The sequence below is a fragment of the Haplochromis burtoni genome, unplaced genomic scaffold (assembly GCF_018398535.1).
Source record: "Haplochromis burtoni strain Fernald_Lab_line unplaced genomic scaffold, NCSU_Asbu1 Contig_822, whole genome shotgun sequence".
In the NCBI taxonomy this organism is placed as follows: domain Eukaryota; kingdom Metazoa; phylum Chordata; class Actinopteri; order Cichliformes; family Cichlidae; genus Haplochromis; species Haplochromis burtoni.
In genome coordinates, this window is record NW_024583183.1 from 1 (window position 1) to 24741 (window position 24741).

Here is a 24741-nt window from a genome sequence, read left to right on the forward strand (position 1 = left end):
TGTTAAATTGTCTGTGTTTGACAAAATGTGCTGATTTTTCACATGTGATAGCAGAACTGAATTGGGCATGCACAGGATGAGTCACATCATTTGAAACTTAGCCCTGATTGGAGAAATTGGAAATGTTACAACTGACCCACGTTCCAACTATCCCCGGTCTCCCCTAAATCGGTTTGGCTGAGATTAATGTTATTAGATTAGATTAAATTAAATTAAACTTTATTAATCCCTCGGGAGGGTTTCTCCGGGGTTTTCACACAGCTGAATAAACATTAAACAGAAAACTAATTAAACAATGTGTGAGACGGTCGAGAGTTTACGCCAGTGCCCTGTTATATTTTAGATAGCAAGGAGCAGACGGCAGTTTCACTCCACCGAGGGAGCCTGTGACGTACTACCCGGCTTTCTTTAAGCCGCGAAGGCCGGGTCCTCAGGTGGAAGCAGCCTCTGAATTTGAACACCCCCGCTGTTTCCGGGCCGGCCAATAATAACGGTGACATTTAACGTATTTTATCTGATAAAGAAACACTGTAAAATGTATTTATCACCCCAAAACAGCCCTTTTGAATGTCTCCCTAATTCTGAGGTCTCAAGGTTGGCAAGTATGGCCACAACACCTCATTTTTTTGCCACATGTATCGCAAACCACGTCTCAGCTATTTGTGGAGGTAAAATACGTCCGCACAATTACGCTCAGCCATTGTCGTGAGTGCGCGCGCCAAGGCAAGACATTTATACAGCCATATTTCGAACATGACTATGAAATGCGGAAGAGGAAGTAGTTCCTTTGAATGTAGACAATCCGAATGTTATAGTTTCTTTCCACTGTGTTCCTGTTAATGATAAACTACAAATTTACCCTAAATTACTAAAATATCAATATTTTAATGTGAGAATCGTTTCTAGAATATAAATGACTGGTATCGGAGGAATCGATATTTCAGGATCGATCCGCACATTACTGGAAACCAAGGTAAAGAATATAGAATGAGACCATTGTGAGCTCGCTTCCTGGATCCTGTTAATATTCTTGCCGTAGCATTTTGTATGATAATCTAGATTTTTTTTGTTTAATAATCTGAGCCATTAAATAAGGTATTAGATTAATCTAATAATGACAAAAAAGCATGAATAATTTTCTCCATTTCTCCTAAAGAGACAATATGTCGCAATTTAGAAATGTCCCTTAAATTAAAAAACAGGAACAAAAAGTAGATGCTAAATGAGTATAAGAGTTTAGCATTTGAACCATTTAAGAGCCAAATTTTAGACTATAAATCAGGAAGAGCTATGATCATGGTGCTAGTTTTGTTTGCATTTAGGACATGTGTCAGGTCTGTCATAAAAGCAGAATCCAAACCCAGGACTTCAAAAATAAAAGGTTTCAAATGAGAGACATGTAAAGAGTTATGAATTTTCAAGTTTCGAGGCAGGTTTAAATGGACCGACACAACCTCGGGAAGTGACCTGAGGACCTTGGTCCGATACAGTGTCCTTGGGGATGTCGTGAAGCCATGGTTGGTAAGTAACTGTGCTGTTTCAAGGGCTGTGGGGGATTTTGGGAGAGCGACAAAGTGTGCAGCCTTTAAGAAACACTCAACAATGATGAGAATGGTAATATTACCTAAGAAAGGAGGGAAAGCAATATGGGACCACGGTCTACCAGGAGTGGGAAGTGGTGTTAGGAGTTTGGTGGGAAGTGAGCTTAAAGTCTTATTCTGTGCCCAGGTGGGGTAAACAGAGACAAATTTCTGGACATCTCTGGCCAATGCTGGCCACCAGAAGGAGCGCTGCATGAATGAAATGACATCTTCCACTCGGAATCGGAATCGTGTTTATTGGCCAAGTATATGTGCAGACACATACAGGGAATTTGGTTCCGGTAGATGGTGGCTCTCAAGCACAGCAATGTAAATCTCACACACACACGTGTCTATATATACACATTACACATACATACACAAAGCTATGTAAACCAACTATAAATAACGAATCTAAACTTATATACATAAAATACAGAAATGAATGAGGTGGAATGAATACTACAAAATGTACATAAGGTGCAGTTGCAGTCTGGCAGTGGGAGCAGTGTGACAGGTCAACTGTTAAGAAGGGAGATGGCGAGGGGAAAGAAACTGTTCCTGTGTCGGGTGGTCCTGGTCTGCAGGCTTCTGTACCGTCTGCCAGAGGGCAGCAGATCAAAAAGTCTGTGTGCAGGGTGTGAGGGGTCTGTGATGATTTTCCCTGCCCGTTTCCTGGTTCTTGAGAGGTACAGATCCTGGATGGAGGGCAGGGGGGGCCGATGATCCTTTCTGCTGCCCGTACAGTCCGCTGCAGTCTGCTCCTGTCCTGTTTAGTGGCTGCTCCATACCAGACTGTGATGGAGGAGCACAGGACAGACTCAATGACCGCAGTGTAGAACTGGATCAGCAGCTCCTGTGGAAGACTGTACTTCCCCAGTTGTCTCAGGAAGTACATCCTCTGCTGGGTCTTTTTGAGGATGGAGTTGATGTTGGTCTCCCACTTCAGGTCCTGGGAGATGGTTGTACCCAGGAACTTGAAGGTCTTCACAGTTGACACAGGGCTGTCTGATATGGTGAGGGGGAGCAGAGTTGAGGGATGTCTCCTGAAGTCCACTGTCATCTCTACAGTCTTAAGAGTGTTCAGCTCCAGATTGTGCTGACTGCACCAGAGTACCAGCCGCTCAACTTCCTGCCGGTATGCAGACTCATCACCATCTTGAATGAGGCCCTTCTGATTGACAAGATGGTAAGCATTACTCAAATCCAGTTTAGAAAAGACTGTGAATGCGCATGGCAACAGAGGAAGTAGGGGTACTTGTTTGTCTTATTCAGGCCTCTATAGCCTCCCTCTCTGGTTTAGAGAGGCTGCTATCTACGCCGGAATCATAGGGGCGATGAGGTGGAAGATACGGCGGTAGTGTTCGCTAAAGATGGTTCATCCCAAAGTGAGGCTTAAAAGACAATATAGAGCCAAGCACAGGTGCAATCTTGGTCCAAGAGCTTATCCAGGATGTGCACATCATGCTCATCCACTATGTGGACTGCATATTTAGTGCTCCACTGTTCTTGTCAGGTACAACAAGTTTTATTCACTAATTATAAATATCTGATAAGAGGGAAAAACTGACAGGCATTTCAATTAAAGCTGCAAGCTGTGTCTCAATTAAATAAACAAAACAAAGAAAAACATTAATATACACTATGAAAATATAGTTCAGCCTCAGTTGTGTGATCGCACACAATGCCTGCATAGATGCCTGCATAGAGAGCAATAACCAGGGATCGTTACCACTACAATTGCTAAAAAAAAGGTTACTTAAAAGTTAGTTAACGATTGTCCTTCATTCTCACTCGACTTCTTTTGCTTTAGCTAGAGATTAAATAACCACAACCACAACTTTTTATGATGTGATAATGATAATAAGCTATGAAAATAATATATATGTGATACCCACTAATGTGTGATCACATTTATGTGAATTAATTTAAGTAATTCTACTTACAATGTAAGTAATATTTCCATTTGGGAATGCCCTAAATAATTACAGTAATTTTAACAGGAAACCTGGTAACTACCCTGGGATATTTGTAGCGGACGCTCCATTTTTGTACCAGTAGGTGGCAGTGTGAGACCATGGTTTGGCCTGTTGTTAGCAGCCTGAAGCGTATGCTCCGTGCTGTTTTCTCATAATGGCAAAGTATTCAGGAACGGCAAGCCACGTCTCCTTGTCTGATCATTTCTTTCCTGTTTACAGGTTCGTATCGTGCCCGAAATAGAATATAACAGCAATTACATCCATTATATAGCATAGATTAACCATTATGGTTGGAAACTGAAAGCGCACAACGTTGTGTAGTACAATAAATTAGACTTTTGTAAGTATTTGTTTCCAGCTTTAGCAGCATGCTACGGTTAGCATGTTAGTTTGGGTCACACACCTCCTATGCTCTGTGATGTTAGTGATCGGCTCCACCGTTATTGTGTATTGTTTTAGTCTCTTGTTTTCTGCCATAAAGTGTTTCTGTGAATTCAGTGCACATGTCAAGATGGTGCTGATTATGCCATTCTTTCAAACTATTTGAGATTTATAGATTTGTCTTGTTGGAATTCATTTTTAACAAAGTCTTTTCAAGAATATTGGTCATGTTTATGACGTTGGAATGTATTAATTCCCTTTCGTCTAATTGGTAACAGAACACATATGGAGAATGTGTGAGCTATGTTTAGGAATAAGTAAATACACAGTTGTAAAACTGTAAAAGTAATAAAAGGAGTGCATAATTGTGAATTTAAATAAATAATGGCGGAGTATTCAGGAATGGCAAGCCACGTCTCCTTGTCTGATCATTTCTTTCCTGTTTACAGGACACATATATAGCTGCCTACAGGTGCTGCCACCCGGTACCTGTAACATATACAAAAACAAAAATGTTCTGAATCACATTTAGATCATCTCAATAAATATTTGGGATTTGGGTATTCGTTTTAGTTTGATATTGCAAAAAAAATGACCTGGTATAGTGTTCCATTACCAGGAGGAAAGTCATACCTCATTCACCCCATCACCCCACAAAGAAGTTATTCCCCTCATTGACATTATCCAGTTAAACACCAGGCTCTACTTCCTCTATGTAAGGTGTGTCAGTAGGATTAAGGATCTCCTTGAAGTACTCTTTCCACACTGTCCACTGAAGTCACTACAGGACAACACTTAATCCCCCGCGGAGTAGTCATTTTGCTTTTCTACCTTTAAAAGCCGGAGAGCAGCCAAATGGCTGGTAGGCTTTTAGCTAAGCTTTAGCTTCAGCCAAGTGGAAGCTAAATTGGCTAGTCATTCATATGTATATTAGGTTGTTACCTGGGAATTCTGGAGGGAGGGGAGTGGGGGTGTGTGATTGAGGGGGTGGGGGAGCTGCTAAAAGCTGTGACACTTCCTTTTGTGTTTCATCTTGATGCATTCTCAATCATCCAGGGAAATAAATCTCCAAAAGTCACCAACTTGGAGTGTTTCAGTTTGCCATCTTAGGGAGAAATCAACACACATGGGTGTATGTCCTTTGTTGCTGAGATTTATTGATAAAAACAGTACAAAAAACCAACCATTTGTACACATATTTACAAATAATAATAAAAAGTGAGTGAATACATTTCAACATTTTCAGCAATCACTCACAATCCTGGCACTGCCATGGTATCTGTAGTCTGCATTTACCACATGTGTATCTGTAGCAGTGAACACATCTCACAGTAGCATGATTGTTCTTGCATGTTATAAAACACGGCAACTGGCCAGCGCCGTGTTCCTCTGCGGACAGTGTACTCCCGAACCATCTGGTCCATCACATCCACGCCACACTTTGTTTTGTTGTAAAGGGTGACAGTGTTTGGCTTCCTTTTGGTAGTGTTATCAGTCTGAACCACGCTGTGCATGCTGCTAAGAATATAGACTGTCTTCTTCCGTTTGGCCGCATACGCCGTCAGCGTGGCAGCAGAGGTTGAAAACACCTAAGAAATAAGATAAATTGTTATTTCCATAGTTGGTGACAAATGATCCCCACACACTGGAAATTGCAGCGAACTTATCAGTTGTGATTATGCTTTTATTATACCAGTGGTCTGATTGATGCCACAATGGACCATTGATCAGTCGTCCATTGTGGCATCAATCAGACCACTGGTATAATAAAAGCATATTTATCAAAGACCAGTGCTCTGATTGATGCCACGAATAACACTGCAACCCGTCACACCCCGCTTATCGACACAGCAAGCGATTATGCTATTTATCAAAGACCAGTGCTCTGATTGATGCCACAAATAACACTGCAACCCGTCACACCCCGCTTAGCGACACTGCAAGCGATTATGCTCTTGATCAATTGTGATCAAGGGTATATATATGATACAATCTCACTGCACTTAGCCTAATCCTTCATTGCCCTGAAGAATTCTGTGGTGTACGGACCTCCTCTCCAAGGAAAGAAAATGCAGAGAAGACTCACCACTCAGCAGGCCTTGGAAATGATCCTGACGGAAGTCGACCCTTGTGACTCGGATGGAGAAGACCTAGAAGTTCAGCCGGATTCGGACTCAGAGCTGTCTGATCAGTCTTCCGGTTAGTTTCATTTCATGTTATTTCCTTTTTCATTTCAAACAAGTAAGTGGATGTAGTTAGTAAGTAAGATATTTCAGACATTATTCTGATACAGAGGAGGAGATACTGGAATTATAATTAGTATCTATGCATGCATTTGTGATTTTGTTTGACCTTCCCATTGCTCACAATTTGAATTTGTTCACACTGCAGATGAGGAGACTGCTTCTCCACCGAAAAAGAGAGCTTGTTTGGGGACTGAGACAGCGAAAGATGGCACAGTGTGGCGTGAAGAACATGTGGGGACCTGTCTCCCTTTCACCCCAATAGAAGCGTACGCTGCAGATGGAGAGCCAACGGCTAAGGCCAGGAGAAGTATCTCGAGTCGCCTTCAGAGCTTCCTGTGTTTCATCACTCTTGACATGCTTCGTAGCATTCAAGAATGGACTATTCAACATGCACAGCAAACGGAGCATGTTCATTGGTTCATGGACCTCCCTGAACTAATGGCATTTATTGCAATTGTGATCTTGCGGGGGGTTTACAGGGTTCCATCTGTAAATGACTGCTGGTCAGCAAACCTGGGAAACCCACAGATAATTGGAACTATGGCACGAAACCGCTTCCAAGACATCATGCAACACCTACGCTTTGATGACAAGTCCACCCGCAGTGATCGAGCAAAGACTGATAAGTTCGCTGCAATTTCCAGTGTGTGGGGATCATTTGTCACCAACTGCATCACGTGCTACAACCCTGGTCTACATATCACCGTTGATGAACAGCTTTTCCCATCAAAGACTCGGTGCTGTTTCCTGCAGTATATTGCAAGTAAACCTGACAAGTTTGGGATCAAGTTTTGGGTGGCTTGCGACCTAAAATCCAAGTACATTTGCAATGTCTTCCCATATCTTGGCAAGGACCCCAATCGTCCCACTGGGGAGAGACTTTCTGAAAATGTAGTAATGAGGCTGATGGAACCATTCCTAGACAAGGGCAGAAATGTTACCACGGACAATTTTTTCACATCGCTTTCACTTGCGCAAAAACTTCTTAGACGGAAAACCACCATCCTCGGCACAGTCAACAAGATTCGCAGGGAAATTCCTCAATCCACTAGACAGACAGATCGCAATGAATTCACCACTCAGGTATGTTGCAGGTCTTTTGTGGTTCTATGTTTATGTGTTTCATTGTGTGTAAAAGGGCTATGGAAATAACAATTTATCTTATTTCTTAGGTGTTTTCAACCTCTGCTGCCACGCTGACGGCGTATGCGGCCAAACGGAAGAAGACAGTCTATATTCTTAGCAGCATGCACAGCGTGGTTCAGACTGATAACACCACCAAAAGGAAGCCAAACACTGTCACCCTTTACAACAAAACAAAGTGTGGCGTGGATGTGATGGACCAGATGGTTCGGGAGTACACTGTCCGCAGAGGAACACGGCGCTGGCCAGTTGCCGTGTTTTATAACATGCAAGAACAATCATGCCACTGTGCGATGTGTTCACTGCTACAGATACACATGTGGTAAATGCAGACTACAGATACCATGGCAGTGCCAGGATTGTGAGTGATTGCTGAAAATGTTGAAATGTACTCACTCACTTTTTATTATTATTTGTAAATATGTGTACAAATGGTTGGTTTTTTGTACTGTTTTTATCAATAAATCTCAGCAACAAAGGACATACACCCATGTGTGTTGATTTCTCCCTAAGATGGCAAACTGAAACACTCCAAGTTGGTGACTTTTGGAGATTTATTTCCCTGGATGATTGAGAATGCATCAAGATGAAACACAAAAGGAAGTGCACAGCTTTTAGCAGCTCCCCCACGCCCTCAATCACACACCCACTCCCCTCCCTCCAGAATTCCCAGGTAACAACCTAATATACATATGAATGACTAGCCAATTTAGCTTCCACTTGGCTGAAGCTAAAGCTTAGCTAAAAGCCTACCAGCCATTTGGCTGCTCTCCGGCTTTTAAAGGTTGAAAGGTAGAAGCCTGGCAGTGCTAGTTTAATCAGTCTGTGTTTATCAGGTTACACATTCGTATCGTCAGGTTTTACTACACATTACATCGCTTTCAGTTTCTCTCATTCAAATAGCTTATGAAACAAAACACACATTTAAAAACATGTGAAATGTTGCACCTTGGATATGCTCAGAGCATCACGTGTAAGTTTGTGGTGTCAAAAATATACTTTAACACTGGTGGGGAGTTCGCATTAGGGGCGAGTGACTTCTTGTAGACTTCCTCATACAGCAAGAATCAGCTGGTTAGTCATCTACCAGTGAGGCGAGGCTCTAAAATGAATTATTTTTAGATGTTCAAAGTGATGCTAAGTACTGAAAATGTATTCACTTTATGTGCATATCAGGATAATGTGCTCACAAAAGATCCACACTGTTCAAGATTAGGATTATTAGGGTATGAAGAGTCAACCACACACATGAAGTAGGAACATAATAAATCCAGGCCTCTTCGTCGCTTGCAAAACTGCCACGATATCAAATTTTCTCACTCATAGATGTTTAGAGGAAGTCACATGAAAAGCAGAAACTGAATTTTTATTTTTAGATTTCTTTTTCTTAATTACAATTAAAAAATTGCTTTTAAATTTGATTAAGACCAACTTTTTACCAAAAAAATTATTTTCACACCAGCAAATAACAAACTGATAGAACCTTAGATTGAGGGTTTTTGTTTTGCTATTTCTTATCTTCATATTCATAATCACAGGGATTTTATCTTGTGGCTCAGAAACTAATAAACTATCCAATGTGTTTACTGTAAGTGTCAGTATTGTTTACTTAAAAAATAAGTGTTTGATTCACATTAAACAAGAACATCACAGTGTAGTTTGGCATCAAACAGACAGTGCTGTCACTATTGTAGCTCCTCCCACATAACCAACCGTTCCTCTAAATAAAACTCTTACCTTTGAGGAACTCTCTTATGATTTCTGCATTTTGATTTCATCTCCTCCTCTGAAACTTTCAAGAGAAGTAACACTGAACTCCTGTGTTGTTTACATTTTCCATGTGAGTGACAGAATGGACTGGATAGTTAGTGCTACGCTATTCTTGTCAGGTAAGACAAGCTTGCGCATTTTGTGTTTGTTTTTTATTCATTAATAATAAATGTCTGAAAACAGTAAAAATATGTAAGTAAGTTTTTCTACTAAATACAGCACAGTGACAAAGTGTCTTAAAAAAATATATTTCTTGTGGAATTAAAAACAAGTAGGGACTACAGATTAGCAAGGGAAAGCAAATCATTTATAAATACCTTTGTAATGGCAATTTCCTTATTTGCATTTTTCTCCTTTATCTCCGCAATCAACTCAGTTAACTTCTGACTGTATCAATAGTTTAATTACTAAAATGTTTATGAGTTTATTTCCTGAATAGTCAAACAAAACAAAAGTAAATTCTTACTTACAACCCAAAACCAACTGTAGAACTGGACATAAAATCCAATATACTTATTACTTCTTGTGTATATATCCATTTTCCATGACCATGTCCCTCAGTGGCAAAGCTCAGCGAGCCCCAGATACAGATCCAGCCGTGTAGGCACACACCCACACACACACACTTGCACACACACCCAAGCCATTCACTTACTTGCTCACACATATCCACCCATTAACAACACAAGCAGTGAACCAGATGCGAGCTCGTGATCTGTTTTGGGAAGGACTTAGTCCTAACACATGCATTCGGAGAGCTGTATAGATCCAATCTATGAAGAATGTGCCAAAAATCTAAATTTGTATAGAGCGGCTAAAAAGAATTTAGAGTTTACCAGGTCAAAGACTTTCTCTGTAACTAAAAAGACAACTGCGGTTTCTAATTTATTGATGGAGCAATAATCTATTATATTTATATTATATTTATTAGTCTGTGTGTTTTTTTAGTGGTGGAGTGTTTACCCTGTTTGATCAGGATGTATTATGGATCAAGTGATTTTATTCTAATCTTCTGACAAGGACTTTGCAGAGTATTTTAAGGTTAACATTTATGACTGTAATCGGGCGGTATGTTTGGAGATTACTCTGAATCTGAGTTACCATATACCAAAAAAAAAAAGTAGGTGCTATCATAGGCCAAAGTTCTTTGTAACCCTCAGCTGGAAACCCATCTGGATCTGTGGCTGTGCCAGAGAGACTGGCACTGGTGCATAATCTGATGGTGATATAATGAAGCTGCTAACTAAAAACTAGTCCAAGCAAGAGTGTGAGTACTGGAGTACTGGTTATAAGAAGGTGTAATCCCTGAGAGTGGGGTGATGTTAATGCCAAGCATTGCAAAGACCAAAATCACTCATCTATTGTTTAAGAATGTCTGTGGACTGCCCATTCCTTTGACTCACTGCTGTACTGAGCCTTTAATTGCTAGAAACATTTGATTCCTAGATACTGGCAATACATAAATACTGAGCCTGGATCTAAGTGGATCTAAGTTTTACAAATCTAGCTTCTGGATCTGTAATAACAGTTGCTAACAGTGAGTTTATTCTTCTGCTTATTAGTATGGCTACACCTCTGGTTTTTGAGTTGTAACAAAATGAAAATGTGTGAGGAAGATGTGGATAAGTGTGTGCACAGATGTTTCAGACCAATGAGTCCACAATGTAGAAAGACAATGTTTGCCATTTAACGGGTTAGAAAGCTTAAGCCTCTTTTACTTCAAACCAACTTCCCATACATGCCATGCGACAAATCTCAGTGTGGTCATGTATAACCTATCCTAGTACTAACTAGGATCAGTACAGCCATTGTGTGGTGTTTTAGTCATGATAAAGCTGCCCTTTGACATACAGCTTATTGACCACGATGACAGCCTGGGAGCCTCCTTGAATGAGCCTTTTTTGGACAGAGAACAGGAACTTGCATCACTCCAGCATTTCCTTTGGAAACTGCAAACATTCAAGTCTGTTCCTCTCAGCTCCTAGCTGCGGCTTTTTACCAGTGTTTGAATTTGTCCACAAAAGATCGGGATCTGCATCCATCTGCTCATTTACCTTCAAAACAATGAGCACGGTGTATGCTGATGTTTTTAACTACATCCACCCAGAGTTTCAGATAAGTCTGGATATCATGACTCACCGTTGTTTCTGGATCCTCTTCTGCCATCTCTGGTATTCCTGAAAACACCAAGCTATCCATCATGCTGTGAGCCTGCAGCTCAATAATAGTGTCTTTGATCTTTCAGTTTTCTCGGGTCATTCCTTCTCGATGGATTTCACCAACTCTCTGAGGATGGTGTTTACAGCAGCAAGTGTTTGCAGCCAGCAGCTGCTGTCTGAATTCCACTGACTCATGCAGCACTTGAAAGTCTTTTTGAAGGATTACCAAAAGGGCTAGCCATGAATCACAGCTGCAGAGTTTTGTGCTTATTGACTTCAAAATGCCCACCATGTCACCGGTCTGTGGAGAGACCGGCTACAGGGAATCTTCATGGATGGTGCTGGTTTGCTGCTTGAGCAAGTCAGTGCGTTTGGGTTCCTGATAACAATGCGCAGAAACGCTCATAAATATAAGTCTGAACTGTCCAGATGTAATTTGCAGTCTTCCAGAGTGCTGAAGTTGATTAAAATATAGTTATAATTCTCATTTTTTATGACTTTTAAAGCTTTCTAGGTGTAAACTGGCAGAGAAAATTAGTGGAATGTTTGCAATTAGCAATTTAGCTCAGCTGCACACGCTCAGTGCTGCTGAGATTCTTGTTGGGTCTTGCATGACTACAGCATAGCCCTTTGACTTTGTTACGTATGGATGTTGTGGTATGAAATTTTCACTGTATGGTAATCAAATCAAAAAACATTTAAGCTTCCACAATGAAATCTAATAACTTCCAAGCAAGTAACTGCTTTGAGCACAATATTCTGAGCTTTTTAGTCACTAGTGCTAATGAAAGGTTAAAAAAAAAACCACAGCCTACTTTTCTCAATGTGATTTGTAATTAGAGGTGCTATAACCACATTTTCATTCTTATGAAGGCTTTAAATAAAACTTCTGATATTCTTCTTTCTTCTTAAATTTTCAGTGTTTAGTGCCACACTTTGTTTCAATATTGAGCCCGTGGCTTGGAGAGCCCTGAGGAGCTCTGCTGCTGGTTTTGGTTACCGGGTGGTTCAAAGACAATCAGAGTAAGTGAACATTGGTTTCCATCTATGTGTTTAAGATTATTGCTATTTATGTATTGATTTTGAACTACCATCTCTGTTATGCACCAGAGCAAAAAATAAATATATAAAACACTTGTAGTTTTGTAGTTTAACTTACATCATTGACTGAATTTATTTCCTCAGTCTGCTGGTCAGTGCTCCACTTGAACAGTATTCACAAAATGAAAGAGGGAGAATATATAGGTGCACCACATCTTCCCAAACCTGCCAAGATATCCAATTTGAAGGTAGGTAACTGGTAACAGTAAATATTTTGCTGTCAAAGAAATTTTGCACAAATCCAGGCACAGGAACTCGTTAAACCGGTTCATAGAGTACATATATCCAGGTATCTTAGTAGGTACCTTTCACTCTTCAAAAACAATATTGATTTACCAGTTAATAAAATTAAATAAGCAAAGAAAAAAAAATCATTAAGGTTTTTCTTTTCTATTGTTTTCAACATATTAAAATTACATAATAGTGAAATTTTATTCTGTTTTTCTTTCAATTTGTTACCTTCACCCTTGTGCTCTTACTTTTACAGTGCATTTTATGTTTTGTTTTAAAAAAACAATAAAAATGTAATGTTTTCACTACAGCACCAGGTTTCGCAGTCAACATGTCGCTTGGTTTGACAATGAAAAGCGATCAAAGAGCACAAAACACTGTGGTGAGTTACTGAACTGCAGACATTGCCAGTGTTTTGTTAAATTCTCTAAGGATCAAAATCTTCTGTCCTCTGTGTGTCAGATGTTTTGTTATAATCTCAAAATGCATGAAGGTCAATTCATAATGTACTTAATAAGTTGTGAAGGCTCTAAAGTGCTGTAAAAATGAAAAAACTAAAATCATGTTTTAAAATGCTCAAATTTGTCCCTTAACATAGAAATTATTAATCATATCAAGGTAAAAAAAATTGCACGACTTCTTTAAAAGACTAAAGGGTTTTTTTTTTGTTTTTTTTAAATCACCATTTCTGAGCAGCCATATAAGAATTTGTTTTTTGTCAAATTGATTGATCTCAAACAATAAACCATTGTTTAATCACATCTTGGCTTTGTCTCCTCTCAGGTGTGTGGTCCAACCATTGCAAAGGACTGCAAAAGCATCACCATGTACAACGGGGTGTGCTTTCAGTTGGACCGTTATAATAGGCTTGGACCACCCGTACCTTCTTCTATTCAAGGTAACAGTAAAAGGAGTTTGGCAAAGAGACACTCTTTAACACATACTCTCTTATACATGTCAGCATAAATTAAGGCTGATCAGAAAAAGCAGTGGAGCAAATAAAAAAAATATTTTTTTGGAAAATGAGATTGCTGCAAAGGTAGAAGTGACACCAGGCTACATGTATGACTTGTATGATTTGGTGTAAAAAAAAGAGATGACAGTCAAGGCCAAATATGAAGCCACACCCCTAAAAAAATTTGCAAGAGAAAAACCCAAATCAAGTTTAGATATTGCTTAGAAATCATTTCCTTCTCTTTTTTTAAAATTATATTTTTTTTGAAAAGGGATTGTTACAGTAAAGTGAATTAATATTATTTAGTCAAAAGGAAAAAAAAAGACTTTTTCTTAGTCCTTTTGTTTTACATTCACATAACAAAAAGTGAACTCGGTGGCTTGACAGTGTATACATAATGCACCATATTTAACTTATTTACTTAAAGTACATTTAATACATATTATGAAGTAGAGGGTTGACCTGGCATTATACAATACATGGGAGATACACCAATTCAGGGCTGATGTTACCTAAATTCAGGGCGGATGGGGGACACAAAGCTAATCCATTTATTCCATATTTTGTAGAATTTATCTTTTTGAATTTTTAAGGAGAATGTCAATTTTTCCATGTTAAATATTTCAAAAACCACATTAAACCAATCCTCAATGTTGGCGGAGTTGGATTTAGCCAATTTTTCGTTATTGATTTTTTGCTGGCCACTCATAGTGCTTGTAAGAGCTTTGTGTCCCATCCCCAGACCCATGTACAAATTTACAAAATTACAAGTTTTATCTTAAAGACCTCGCACAGAGTTTAATGGATTGCCTTGATGTGCCTTTTCTGATCCATATCTTCTCCAGCTTCTTGCTGTCATTTTCATTGGTCTCTACAAGATAGTGAACTTGTTGAGTACCAATGAAAATTACAAATCCTCTCCCAGTTCTCGTTTGTTATACCCATCCCTGATTCCAATTCCCATTTGGTCTTAATGTTTTGAGTAGTATCCTTCCTTGCCCGAAGAAGCACATTATATAGTTTGGAGATTGCCTTTCTCAGAGAAACAACATATGTTAATTTAACTATCTTAAAAATTCCTGACTCAAGCGAGTTTGGGATATTGCAATATTGGTTAAAATAATCGCGCATTTGAAGAAACCTGAAGAAATCTACTTGTCTTAGGACATTTCTTATTTGTAAAGACTGAAAACTCTGTAGTGTCCCTTTATGTGTGGAGAAATGGAATGTTGTTAGCCCACTCTCTATCCAAGACTGAAATCTTTTATCACTTTCATTTGGTTTAAAATCTGTATCGTATGCACACCATCTAAATTCTTTTAGTATCCGTTCACTAGAAACATCACAAATTGGGTTTGTAATTATTTTCCTTTTTGAATGCATACTTTAGAGAGTCTATTTAGAGTTAAAGTTGGATCTTTTACATCAACTTTATTAAGAATTTACATTAAAGAGAAACTTGTCTAAATGAGGTATTTATGGTAACCCCCACCCACAAAGTCCCAAGTCTTGCACTGCATTCAACCACTTCAAGCAACTTCTCCTTTTAATGTGTGCCTTCCTCTTCTTTGTTATTTATTTTTGTTGTCCTAGTATTTATATGTTATGCACAGTTGGTGTGAGCAGCCATAGTTTCATTGTACATGTACAATGTGCAACAAAGGGCTATTCTTTTCTATTCGATTCTATTGTTTATATAATATGAGTGTGAGGAAAATGTTAAAATTAACCCTTTAAAATGTATTTCATTCTGAAATTAATCTCTTTGATAGGGTGCCCACTGCAAACAGACATTGCCTTTCTGTTGGATGGTTCAGGCAGCGTGTCTCAGCCTGATTTTCAAACAATGAAGAGATTTGTGAAAGAGATAATTCAATCATTTCTCTCAAGTGAAACACAGGTAAGCAGCTGTTGTCGCTCTGTCAGTAAAATCATGGCACAGATATAAAATAGTTCCATTGTTATTTCTATTAAGTCCCATAAAAATAATGTTTTACGTGTTTTAATTTCTGCCTTTTCAGTTTTCTGTTTCCCAGTTCTCCACTTATCCAGAGGTTCACTTTAACTTTAAGAAATTTTCCTCATCTGGATCAGTGGAGACTGACATCAATGGAATCAGACAGCAGGGGGGATCTACTTACACAGCTAAGGCCATCACACATGTTGTGTAAGTAATACAATGATATTACTGAAGCACTGCAGTTACCTCATTGTTTGGACTTCCTGTCCAGATGACTTTTTTTCTTTGAATCTGACCACACTAATTTGACTGTGACTGCAGGAAGCCTTTTAAATGGGACACTGTACTCAGACTTGGGTTTTAAAGCATCTTCACCAGAGTCATGGCACCCAAAAAGGCTAAATTCAAATGTTTGCAGATTTAAATTTGAAAAAAACAAACAAACAAACTTGTATTACATTGATTTGTACAAAAGTAAAAAAAAAAAAAAAAAGAGCAAAACAGAATGATGTATGCTTAAATAACAACCATGCAATATACCTGATAGTATATAATTTACAAGATCAACTGTAAAACAAAACAATCTTTAGAAATTCGATTTTTTTTTTTATTTGACAGGAACAACGTTTTCACACCACAAAGAGGTTCCAGACCAAATGGGAAGAAGGTCTTGATAGTAATTACTGATGGACAATCTACTGACCGGTATGATCTACGAGATGCAACAAAGCGAGCAGAGAGTAAAAACATTGTTCGATTTGCTATTGGGGTAAGTACTTTCATTACTAAACTTGCAGAATGTTGCGTTTTATACTAGTACTTGGTTTTGTTCACTTGTCACACTACACTCCCATAATAATGCACTATAGGGAGACAGGTCCTGAGCAACTCATTCACTACAGCTTCAGAAGCTGCTTGGCCATAGAGACCCAGTCTATGAAGCTCACAATCTTTGTGCTGCATTAATGCCACAGGAGGTTAAAAGTGTTTTCAACTTTTACACTGAGTTGGCATGGCTCTAAAGCAGGGGTCCCCAATCCCAGTCCACGAGGGCCGGTGTCCCTGCAGGTTTTAGATCTCACCCTGGGTCAACACACCTGAATCACACGATTAGTTCATTACTAGGCCTCTGGAGAACTGAAGACATGTTGAGAAGGTAATTTATCCATTTAAATCAGCTGTGATGGATCAAGGACACATTTAAAACCTGCAGGGGCACCGGCCCTCGTGGACTGGGATTGGGGACCCCTGCTCTAAAGGCTTCCACTTTGAAATAATACCATTTATAGTCAATCGTGGAATATACAGGAGGGATTAAATTTCACAAACTGACTTGTTGCAGCAGTGAGATCATATTACAGTATCACACTCATATTAGCTAAGGTCTTTAAAATGACTAATTCTTTCTCAAATATTTGTTAAGGCTAAGTAATGGCTTAGTGATGTGTGTAAATTTTACTGTAAATCAGGTGAAGTATAAGGACTGTATTTTACTAAAGTGAGCAAATAATCTTGCTTAATATGAGGACTCAAACATATCTGTAAAATCATAGGTGGGCAGCGCTTTTAGGCTCCCTGATGCAAGAAAAGAACTGCGCACCATTGCATCCACTCCCTCATATGTGTTTGAAGTGGAGAACTTCGACGCACTTGAAGTAATAAGACAGAATCTGCAGGACAAAATTTTCTCCATCGAAGGTATGAACATGAATTTATTGTTTCAACTTAAAATTCCTGTAAATGTTTCAAAAATTCAAATAATTACATTATGTTAAATATTATTTTACTGCCTACCTATTCATAAGAGTTTTTTCACATCAGATGTCATTCCTAACATGATGATAATCTGTGTGTTTTACTGGAATTGAAGCAGTGAACTTTCATTTGTTGTGTAAACTGCTACACTATGAAGCAACTAAAATCACCACATTGTATCAACTTTATTATATTGTATTCATTAGATTCACATTTTAAATTGAACATCCTGTAACTTTACATTAGAGAAATGAACAACAAATGCGGTTATAATAAACAGTAAAAAATCATTTGAAATTATTTATTATATTAATGAATGTAATAATAATGCTAAATTTCATGCTAAGCATGCTGTTACTATAACATTTTGAAAGGAAGAATCCATTTTCAGATACTTTTATAATAAACTAATTATTTGAAAATTGTACTTAGCATAATGAAGCATAGTGAGAGAATGAACCTGTATGAATGTATATGTTGTATTGTGTGTCTCTTTTACCTTCTCATTTATTTTTCTGACACAGGATCTCAAAGCAGTGGAGAGTCACTGGAAATGGAAATGTCTCAAGAGGGATTCAGTGCAGTTATTGTGCCTGAGGTAATTGAAACTACCTGAAACTTACCAGACAGCCGAGTCATAGAAAGAAAGATTCACATGTGCCTTTGTGGCAGTTTTTATGACCTATAAGCAAATAAACATTTATACAGTTTAATAAATTATATATAAAAGTTATTTTCTTTCTACACTGTAGGGAATTCAGATGTCTATTGTTGGTGCAAACCAGTGGAAGGGAGGCTACGTGCAATACACAACTGGAGGGGAGAAGGTGAAAACATATGAGGATGTGTCTTTGGAGCCTGACAGTTATCTTGGTAAGAATATTACAGCTTTAACAATCTAACTCATACACATGTGATCATGTATATACACAGCTCTGCTCCAGTTCTTTCACCCAGAAACACTAATGAGTTTGCAAAACGGACACAATTTTGTCATGAAACTGCTGTGTCAGGCAGGAGAAAGGACCCAAATGCAGAACTCAAAACACAGGGATGAACTGAAGGAGGCTGCTTTATTGCAGTGGCAAAACTTATACAAAAACACTTATAAAACCAAACCAAAACCCAGAAACTGGCAACTAAAAACAAAACACTGGGAAACTCAGGATTGCAATCTCTGGGAGCACAACAGGAGAAACCCACAAGCATGAGGGGTCGATGCAACGCTGACTGAGAGAAACACAGGGCTACAATACATGGAGGGATAACAAGGGAATAGGACACAGGAGGACACACACCTGGGAGTAATCAAACACAACAAGACAAGGGGAAGCCAAACTAGACACACTACCATGAGACACAGATTTACAAAGTAAAGCAGGAAACATAACACATAAGCGCAGGCTTAACAAAGGGATAGAGCTGACAGGGGAGACAAAGCAACCATGGAACACGGAGACAAAAACCAGAATACTAAGAGCGCTAACACCGAAACCAAAAGACTAGAAATGATAAATACTGACAGAATCAAAGTTCAATAATAATGCAAAACACTGGGTCACTGACGCAGGACCATGACAAATTTAAATGGAGGCATATTAATCTTTCTTCCCCCTTTGAATACCTAAATTCTAGGTTACTCTATGGCAGTTGCTAAAACCCAACGTGGCTCTCTGACAGTTGTTGGTGCTCCAAGATATAAACACAGAGGAGCTGTGGTCGCTGTTAACAGAGAAAACTTGAAAAACCAAAAGATTGAGTCCTTTTCGACACAGGTATGTTTTTGCAGGAAGACAAAGCTGAATCAAATTGTAAAATTATTTTCTCGAAAATAAAAGCTGTTTCAGTTACACAGTTTTTCTAATTAATAATTTTATTGCTTTAACATTATCAGACTGGTGCATATTTCGGGGCAGAGGTGTGTACCATGGACATAAATAATGATGACATCACTGATCTAATCTTCATATCTGCCCCAATGTACATGGAGCCGGATAGAGAGGGAAGAGTTTATGTTTGCAGATTAACTGGTTCGGTAAATATATTTAGAATATTTAGAATATTTTATGTACTACAGTTAAATTAATCAGTTTATTTGCCAACTTTCTTAATGATCATAAAATATTAACTCACTTCCTTTTAGTTTGTGGAGTGTAATTTTGATGATCCATTAATACTAAGAGGACATGCAGCTGTCAAAGGAAGGTTCGGCTCTTCTCTTGCTGTGCTGCCTGATCTAAACTCAGATGGATTCAGGGATTTGGCAGTTGGAGCACCTTTGGAAAATAGTGGTGAAGGCAGCATCTACATATTTAATGGTGAAGGAAGAGGAAGAATCAGTCCTACTTACTCACAGGTACATGACATCAAAGAACTCACAATGATGACTAAAATCATCTACCACGTAATTCCAATATCTATACAATCTACAGTTGGAATATATAATCTGATTAAAATATTATGTATATATATGTACACAGAGAATTACTGGCTCTGAGGTCCAGTCAGGACTGAAGTTCTTTGGCCTCACAATCAGTCAGTCATCTTTTGATCATAGTGGTGATGAACTGCCTGACTTAGCGGTGGGTTCAAAGGGTAGAGTTGTCTTACTGAGGTAAGTCAAAGATAGTGTAATCATACATTACTGTCGTTCATGATAATTCTATCATTTTTGTTGATGGTGAACCTTAATGAATTCACTAATGTATAAAGGTTTACATCAGTTTGAAATATAGAACAGGGTAAAGCATATTTATTTTTCAAAGGTCAAATTATATTAATGAAAGTTTATAATTTTCAAAACGTAACTAATGAATGGATTTCCTTTTTCTAGTTATCTTAACACTTGATTGAAAATGCTCTACTGGTTAAAGAAGCAATAAATGTGGTTGCTTAAGCATCTAGAATTATAGTCTGTGTTCAGTCTTGTTGTAACAAATGATTTCCATTCAGAAATTGAAATGCATGCATTACCCCAAAACAGAGGATTTAATAAAATAGTGTGTAGTAAAGTCATGTTAACATTATGAAATAATTATCATTTAGTAAGCCAATTGGTATGATAAAGTTACTTAACTGAAACACTATTGTTCTAGAGTTATGAAAATTCAATCAAAAAGCATTTCCTTAAATGTTCATTTAAGATTTGTTGTATAAATAATTTCAGCTTGAAAAAGGACATTTCTGGGTGACTCAAAATTCTGTAGCTTTAAGTTAAAACCCCAAATGTAATTTACATGTTTCCCCCCTACTTTCCAGATCAAGACCTATAGTAATGGTAAAAGCTGAGGTGTTATTCAGCCCAAACCAAATTCCTACTCAGAATGTAGACTGCTCAAAACCATTGGAGAACACAGCTGCAATCTGTTTTACCATGAGCAGAGTGTCTACAGTCAACGCAGGTTCATCATTCACCTCACTTTTTGTAAAACAAAAAAGCCAGTGTCCATTATTTTAATGTTAATGTCTAAACATTTGTAACATGGAAATGTATTTGTTCCAGCTCAAGCAAGGATTGATTACACTTTAACACTGGATGCTTCTCGCAAATCTCCGACCAACCGGGCTTACGTCAGTGGGAAACAACAAGAGCAGTCTGGATCAGTTACTCTTGACTTACAAAACCGACAATGTTCAACTGTAAAATTCATTATCGAGGTAAAAAATAAAACATCTGAAAAAGTACTAAAACCAAGAGAGATTCAAGTCATTAAACAAAAGATTGTTTTTTCAGAGTCCTCTAAACTTAACGTTGTTCTCTTCTTGCAGGCCTGTCCAGAGGATGCTCTTAATGTACTTTCCAATGAGCTCAAATTCATATTTGATGGGTTGCCATTAAACACAAACCTCAGGCCAAGTCTTGCCCCACAGAGTCAAACAGCAACTATTTTTCCTGTAAGTAACCCAAGAAAAAAAATACCAACCAACTAAAAAACAAACCCAAAGAATATTTGACTGGATAACTGAGCCTAGTCAAAGTTAAGAAACAGTTTTAGTTTTGCACTTTCATTTTCAAATGCCTTGTATTATTGGCATGCAATTGACTTATACCTATTGGAGACACTTCTACTGAAGTAATGGAAGTAAATGGGTTATATTTACCCCAGTGGTGTACCCCTACAATACATGCAAGCTGTGCAAAGAACAGCTTTCTGTGTGCAATTTCTTTTAGTCTTTTAAAACACGTTTTTAACACAGTAGAGAACCTATATAGTTCTCAGCTGCTTCCACAGTAGTGACAAATTTCAAGTTTAAAAATAAAAAATGTCACAGACTACCCGTCTGCCTGCAGCCATTGTTTGTTGTCAGATGAGGACAGCATCAGAAACACATGATACATCCAGTCTTTAGGCTAATCTTGCGTGCTGTTGATAGTCCATCAGTCAACTACTGAGAAAAGCGAAGTTATGACATCCAAAGAGCTGAAGTGAAACCAAGTGTTAAAAACAAAGTCAAGTGTCCATGGCAGCCACTGTGTGTACTTTGCACAATCTATTTTTGATCTTTTATGACTTTATTTTCCTCTTTTTTTGCATATTTGATTGATTCCTGGTGAACTCCACTGTTTCCCCTTTCCCTATTCTGGACCACTTGTCAACAAATCAGCATTCGACTGATGCATAGGTGATTAGGACTGCTCAATTAATCGAATTTTAATCACGATTACGATCTGGGCTTTCAACGATCATTAAAAATGACTGAGCCGATTATTAGCCCCTCCCTCGTGCTTTACTCTCATGCTGCTCCGTGTGGCAAAGCGAGCGCACCTCTCTGCATTTCGAACACGTGTCACAACAATTAAGAGCAGCGGTCCCCAACCATTTTTGCGCCACGGACCGGTTTGTGCCCGACAATATTTTCACGGACCGGCCTTTAAGGTGTCGCGGATAAATACAACAAAATAAAACTAGTACCGGTACCGAAAAAAAGAAAATTTATTCATAACACAAGTGAAAAGACCCAGGAAAACAGAGTAAACAATAAAAACGATAACAAAATAACGCTGAAAACCGATAAAAACCCTGAAAACTATACATTTCACACCTGAGCCTCAACGCTCGCGGCCCGGTACCAAACGACTCACACACCGGTACCGGTCCGAGGCCCGGGGGTTGGGAACTGCTGATTAAGAGGACCCAAGGGAAGCTCGGAAAGCTAAGCAGAAGTTATTTGGAGTGGAGAGTGACTGCCGTTGGTTGAAAAGAGAGGTAAAAAAAAAACTTCAGTGGTGTGGAAGCATTATTGGTTCGCGGAGTCAGACGTGGATCAAGTAGACATAGTGTGTAAACTTTGCTACGGTGTCGTAGCTGCACCACAGAGCAACACTGCAAAGTTCACTAAACATAGATGTTTACATTTTTAATTTACTTTTTATATTGCAAACATTTGCACTGTTATCAGTATTTGCACACTATTTTATGACAATCTTTAAAGTCATTATTCAATATATTGTTATTGTTAAATAAATATCGTCAAATAATCGAGATCTCAATTTCAGTGAAAATAATCGTGATTATCATTTTTGCCATAATCGAGCAGCACTATAGGTGATTTTGTCTAGCGATATGCAGTTGGGATTGTGGAGGGCTGCACAGGAGCACATTTGCAGTGGTTGAAAACCAGCAAAGTGGTATACTGACTTGCAAACTGCCAGAACGTCTGATACTGTTTTTGGAGTCTGCATAAGGAGTTAAAAGTATGTCTTGGACACTTGCTTGCATGTGCTTCACTCTCTTTGTGGTTGCATTATGTCCTCCAGACCTTTTTTTTTTTCAGTTGAAAGGTGACGGGGCTCTTCCACTTATTGGTCATGTTATCTCAGCGTTTCTTCCTAATGGATGTGGCAACTGTCTCCGTTTGACTTACAAAAATTGCCTAGTTGGAAGGAAGAATATCTACTTGGTACCAGATCAGATGTGTTGAGCGGCTCCTTGGCTCCATAGTCACCGTTGCAGATGAGAAACTAACTTCAGCCTTCCCATGCCTGGATGTAGCTGCCACCTGGCATTTCACCTTTTGAACAAGCTGGGAACTAAGCCAAATGCCTAGGCTAGCTCCATGTCTTGCCAGAAAATCTGAGCCTAATTCTCTATCCTGAATAAGGATGATTTCCACGCTGCTGGTGATAACTACAATCATACTCCATCTGTGGGGTGCCGAATCAGAATCCTTTAATAAACAGACTAAAAAATGATGTGGTCACAGTTGGTGCAAGACAGTAAGTGGCCTTCTGTAGTTGCCTCCATCTGGCAGGTGTCCATCTCCCTTCTTGACCAACTTTTCTGGGATCAACCTCATCACTGTGGCCAAGTAGCATTCAATTCACCCCTTGCCCTAGTGATGCTCTTCCCAGTGCTAGGGTGGTCTGCATGCCACCCACCCAGTCATCCAAACTCTGGTTCACTCTAGCTCTATCTTGAAGAGCTACTGTTGTTCAAGAGACACCCACTAGGTGAACAATTTTATTACCTTCCATAAAATAACAGATCTCTTTGGAAAAGATCAAATTTGTCTAAATATGAAACTATGGCAGAAATATTTTGTTTTTGGTCCAAAAGGTCAGAAAAAAAAATTCTGTTCATATCAATACTATTTTTTGGAAACACATCTGGAATCTGGGCATAATTTTTGTGTTCTCAGTTTTGATAAGAATATTAATAAGGCCACAGTGACACGGTTTTGTAAACGGACTCAGGCGCAGACCAGGAGACCTTTGCAGAAACTGATAGTGCGTTTATTTACAGTGGTGTCACCGGGTGATTATATATATACAAGGTGCTCGGGGAAGGGGTCCGGGGCTCCAGGGGTGAAGGGTCCAAAACCACACTCTGCTCTTTCATCCAACAATCCCACTCTTTTCCCACTCCAGTCGCTCTTCTCGCTCACTCGGGGGTACAGGGACGGGTCCGGGGGGAATCTACACACACAAACAGAAAATCCAATTAGTAGCACTAGATCACAAGGAAACTCACAGACTTAAGCAGATTGATGAAGCACTAACGCAGGTGACTCAACGTTCCAGCGACGAGTAGTGTAGGTCTGCCATCTTAAAAAGCCCTTCTGATTGTAGTAACCAGCGCCAGGTGTGATGATGAGCACAGGTGTGTGGGCCAGGGGTGGAGCCCACAGTGAGCACCGGGGAAAGAGAGAGAGAGAGCACAAGAACACATGTTGCCTAACACGGAATCAGCCGGTGAGGCACGGGGACCGTGACACACAGATAGTTCTTTTTTTAATCACTTAAAGATATTTATCAAAAATTAAATAATTCTCAGCTAAAACTGACTCAGAGAAATTAGTCTCTGCTTAAGCAGGTAAGACTAGGCAAGGCAAGGCAAGTTTATTTGTATAGCACAATTCAACAACAAGGTGATTCAAAGTGCTTTACAGAGACATTAGAAACAAGAACAAATAAAAAGCATGATTTAAAATTGATTAAAACAAGCAAATAAACTAACTAACTAATTAACAAACAAACAAAC

General features: G+C 38.9%; 2 protein-coding genes across 2 annotated transcripts in view; both read left to right on the forward strand.

Moving 5' to 3' along the window:
* The first annotated feature begins 5902 nt into the window (after nt 1-5902).
* Nucleotides 5903-7655, forward strand: LOC121812779. Its single transcript, XM_042215781.1, has 3 exons — nt 5903-6139; nt 6332-7269; nt 7359-7655. Exons 1-3 carry the CDS (start codon nt 6010-6012, stop codon nt 7653-7655), a joined length of 1365 nt encoding a protein of 454 aa, XP_042071715.1. The 5' UTR covers nt 5903-6009.
* Nucleotides 7656-9101: 1446 nt separating this feature from the next.
* The window catches only part of LOC102304057 (integrin alpha-M), a 31074-nt gene continuing 15434 nt past the window's right edge, over nt 9102-24741 (forward strand). The window contains exons 1-18 of the mRNA XM_005950906.2: nt 9102-9218; nt 12179-12281; nt 12444-12547; nt 12902-12972; nt 13374-13488; nt 15318-15445; nt 15567-15712; nt 16124-16274; nt 17059-17203; nt 17785-17858; nt 18013-18133; nt 18896-19035; nt 19155-19295; nt 19404-19616; nt 19741-19874; nt 20519-20661; nt 20763-20917; nt 21029-21154. Coding sequence (XP_005950968.1) covers nt 9182-9218; nt 12179-12281; nt 12444-12547; nt 12902-12972; nt 13374-13488; nt 15318-15445; nt 15567-15712; nt 16124-16274; nt 17059-17203; nt 17785-17858; nt 18013-18133; nt 18896-19035; nt 19155-19295; nt 19404-19616; nt 19741-19874; nt 20519-20661; nt 20763-20917; nt 21029-21154 — 2247 coding nt within the window. The 5' untranslated portion in view covers nt 9102-9181. The remainder of the gene's footprint in view (nt 9219-12178; nt 12282-12443; nt 12548-12901; nt 12973-13373; nt 13489-15317; nt 15446-15566; nt 15713-16123; nt 16275-17058; nt 17204-17784; nt 17859-18012; nt 18134-18895; nt 19036-19154; nt 19296-19403; nt 19617-19740; nt 19875-20518; nt 20662-20762; nt 20918-21028; nt 21155-24741) is intronic.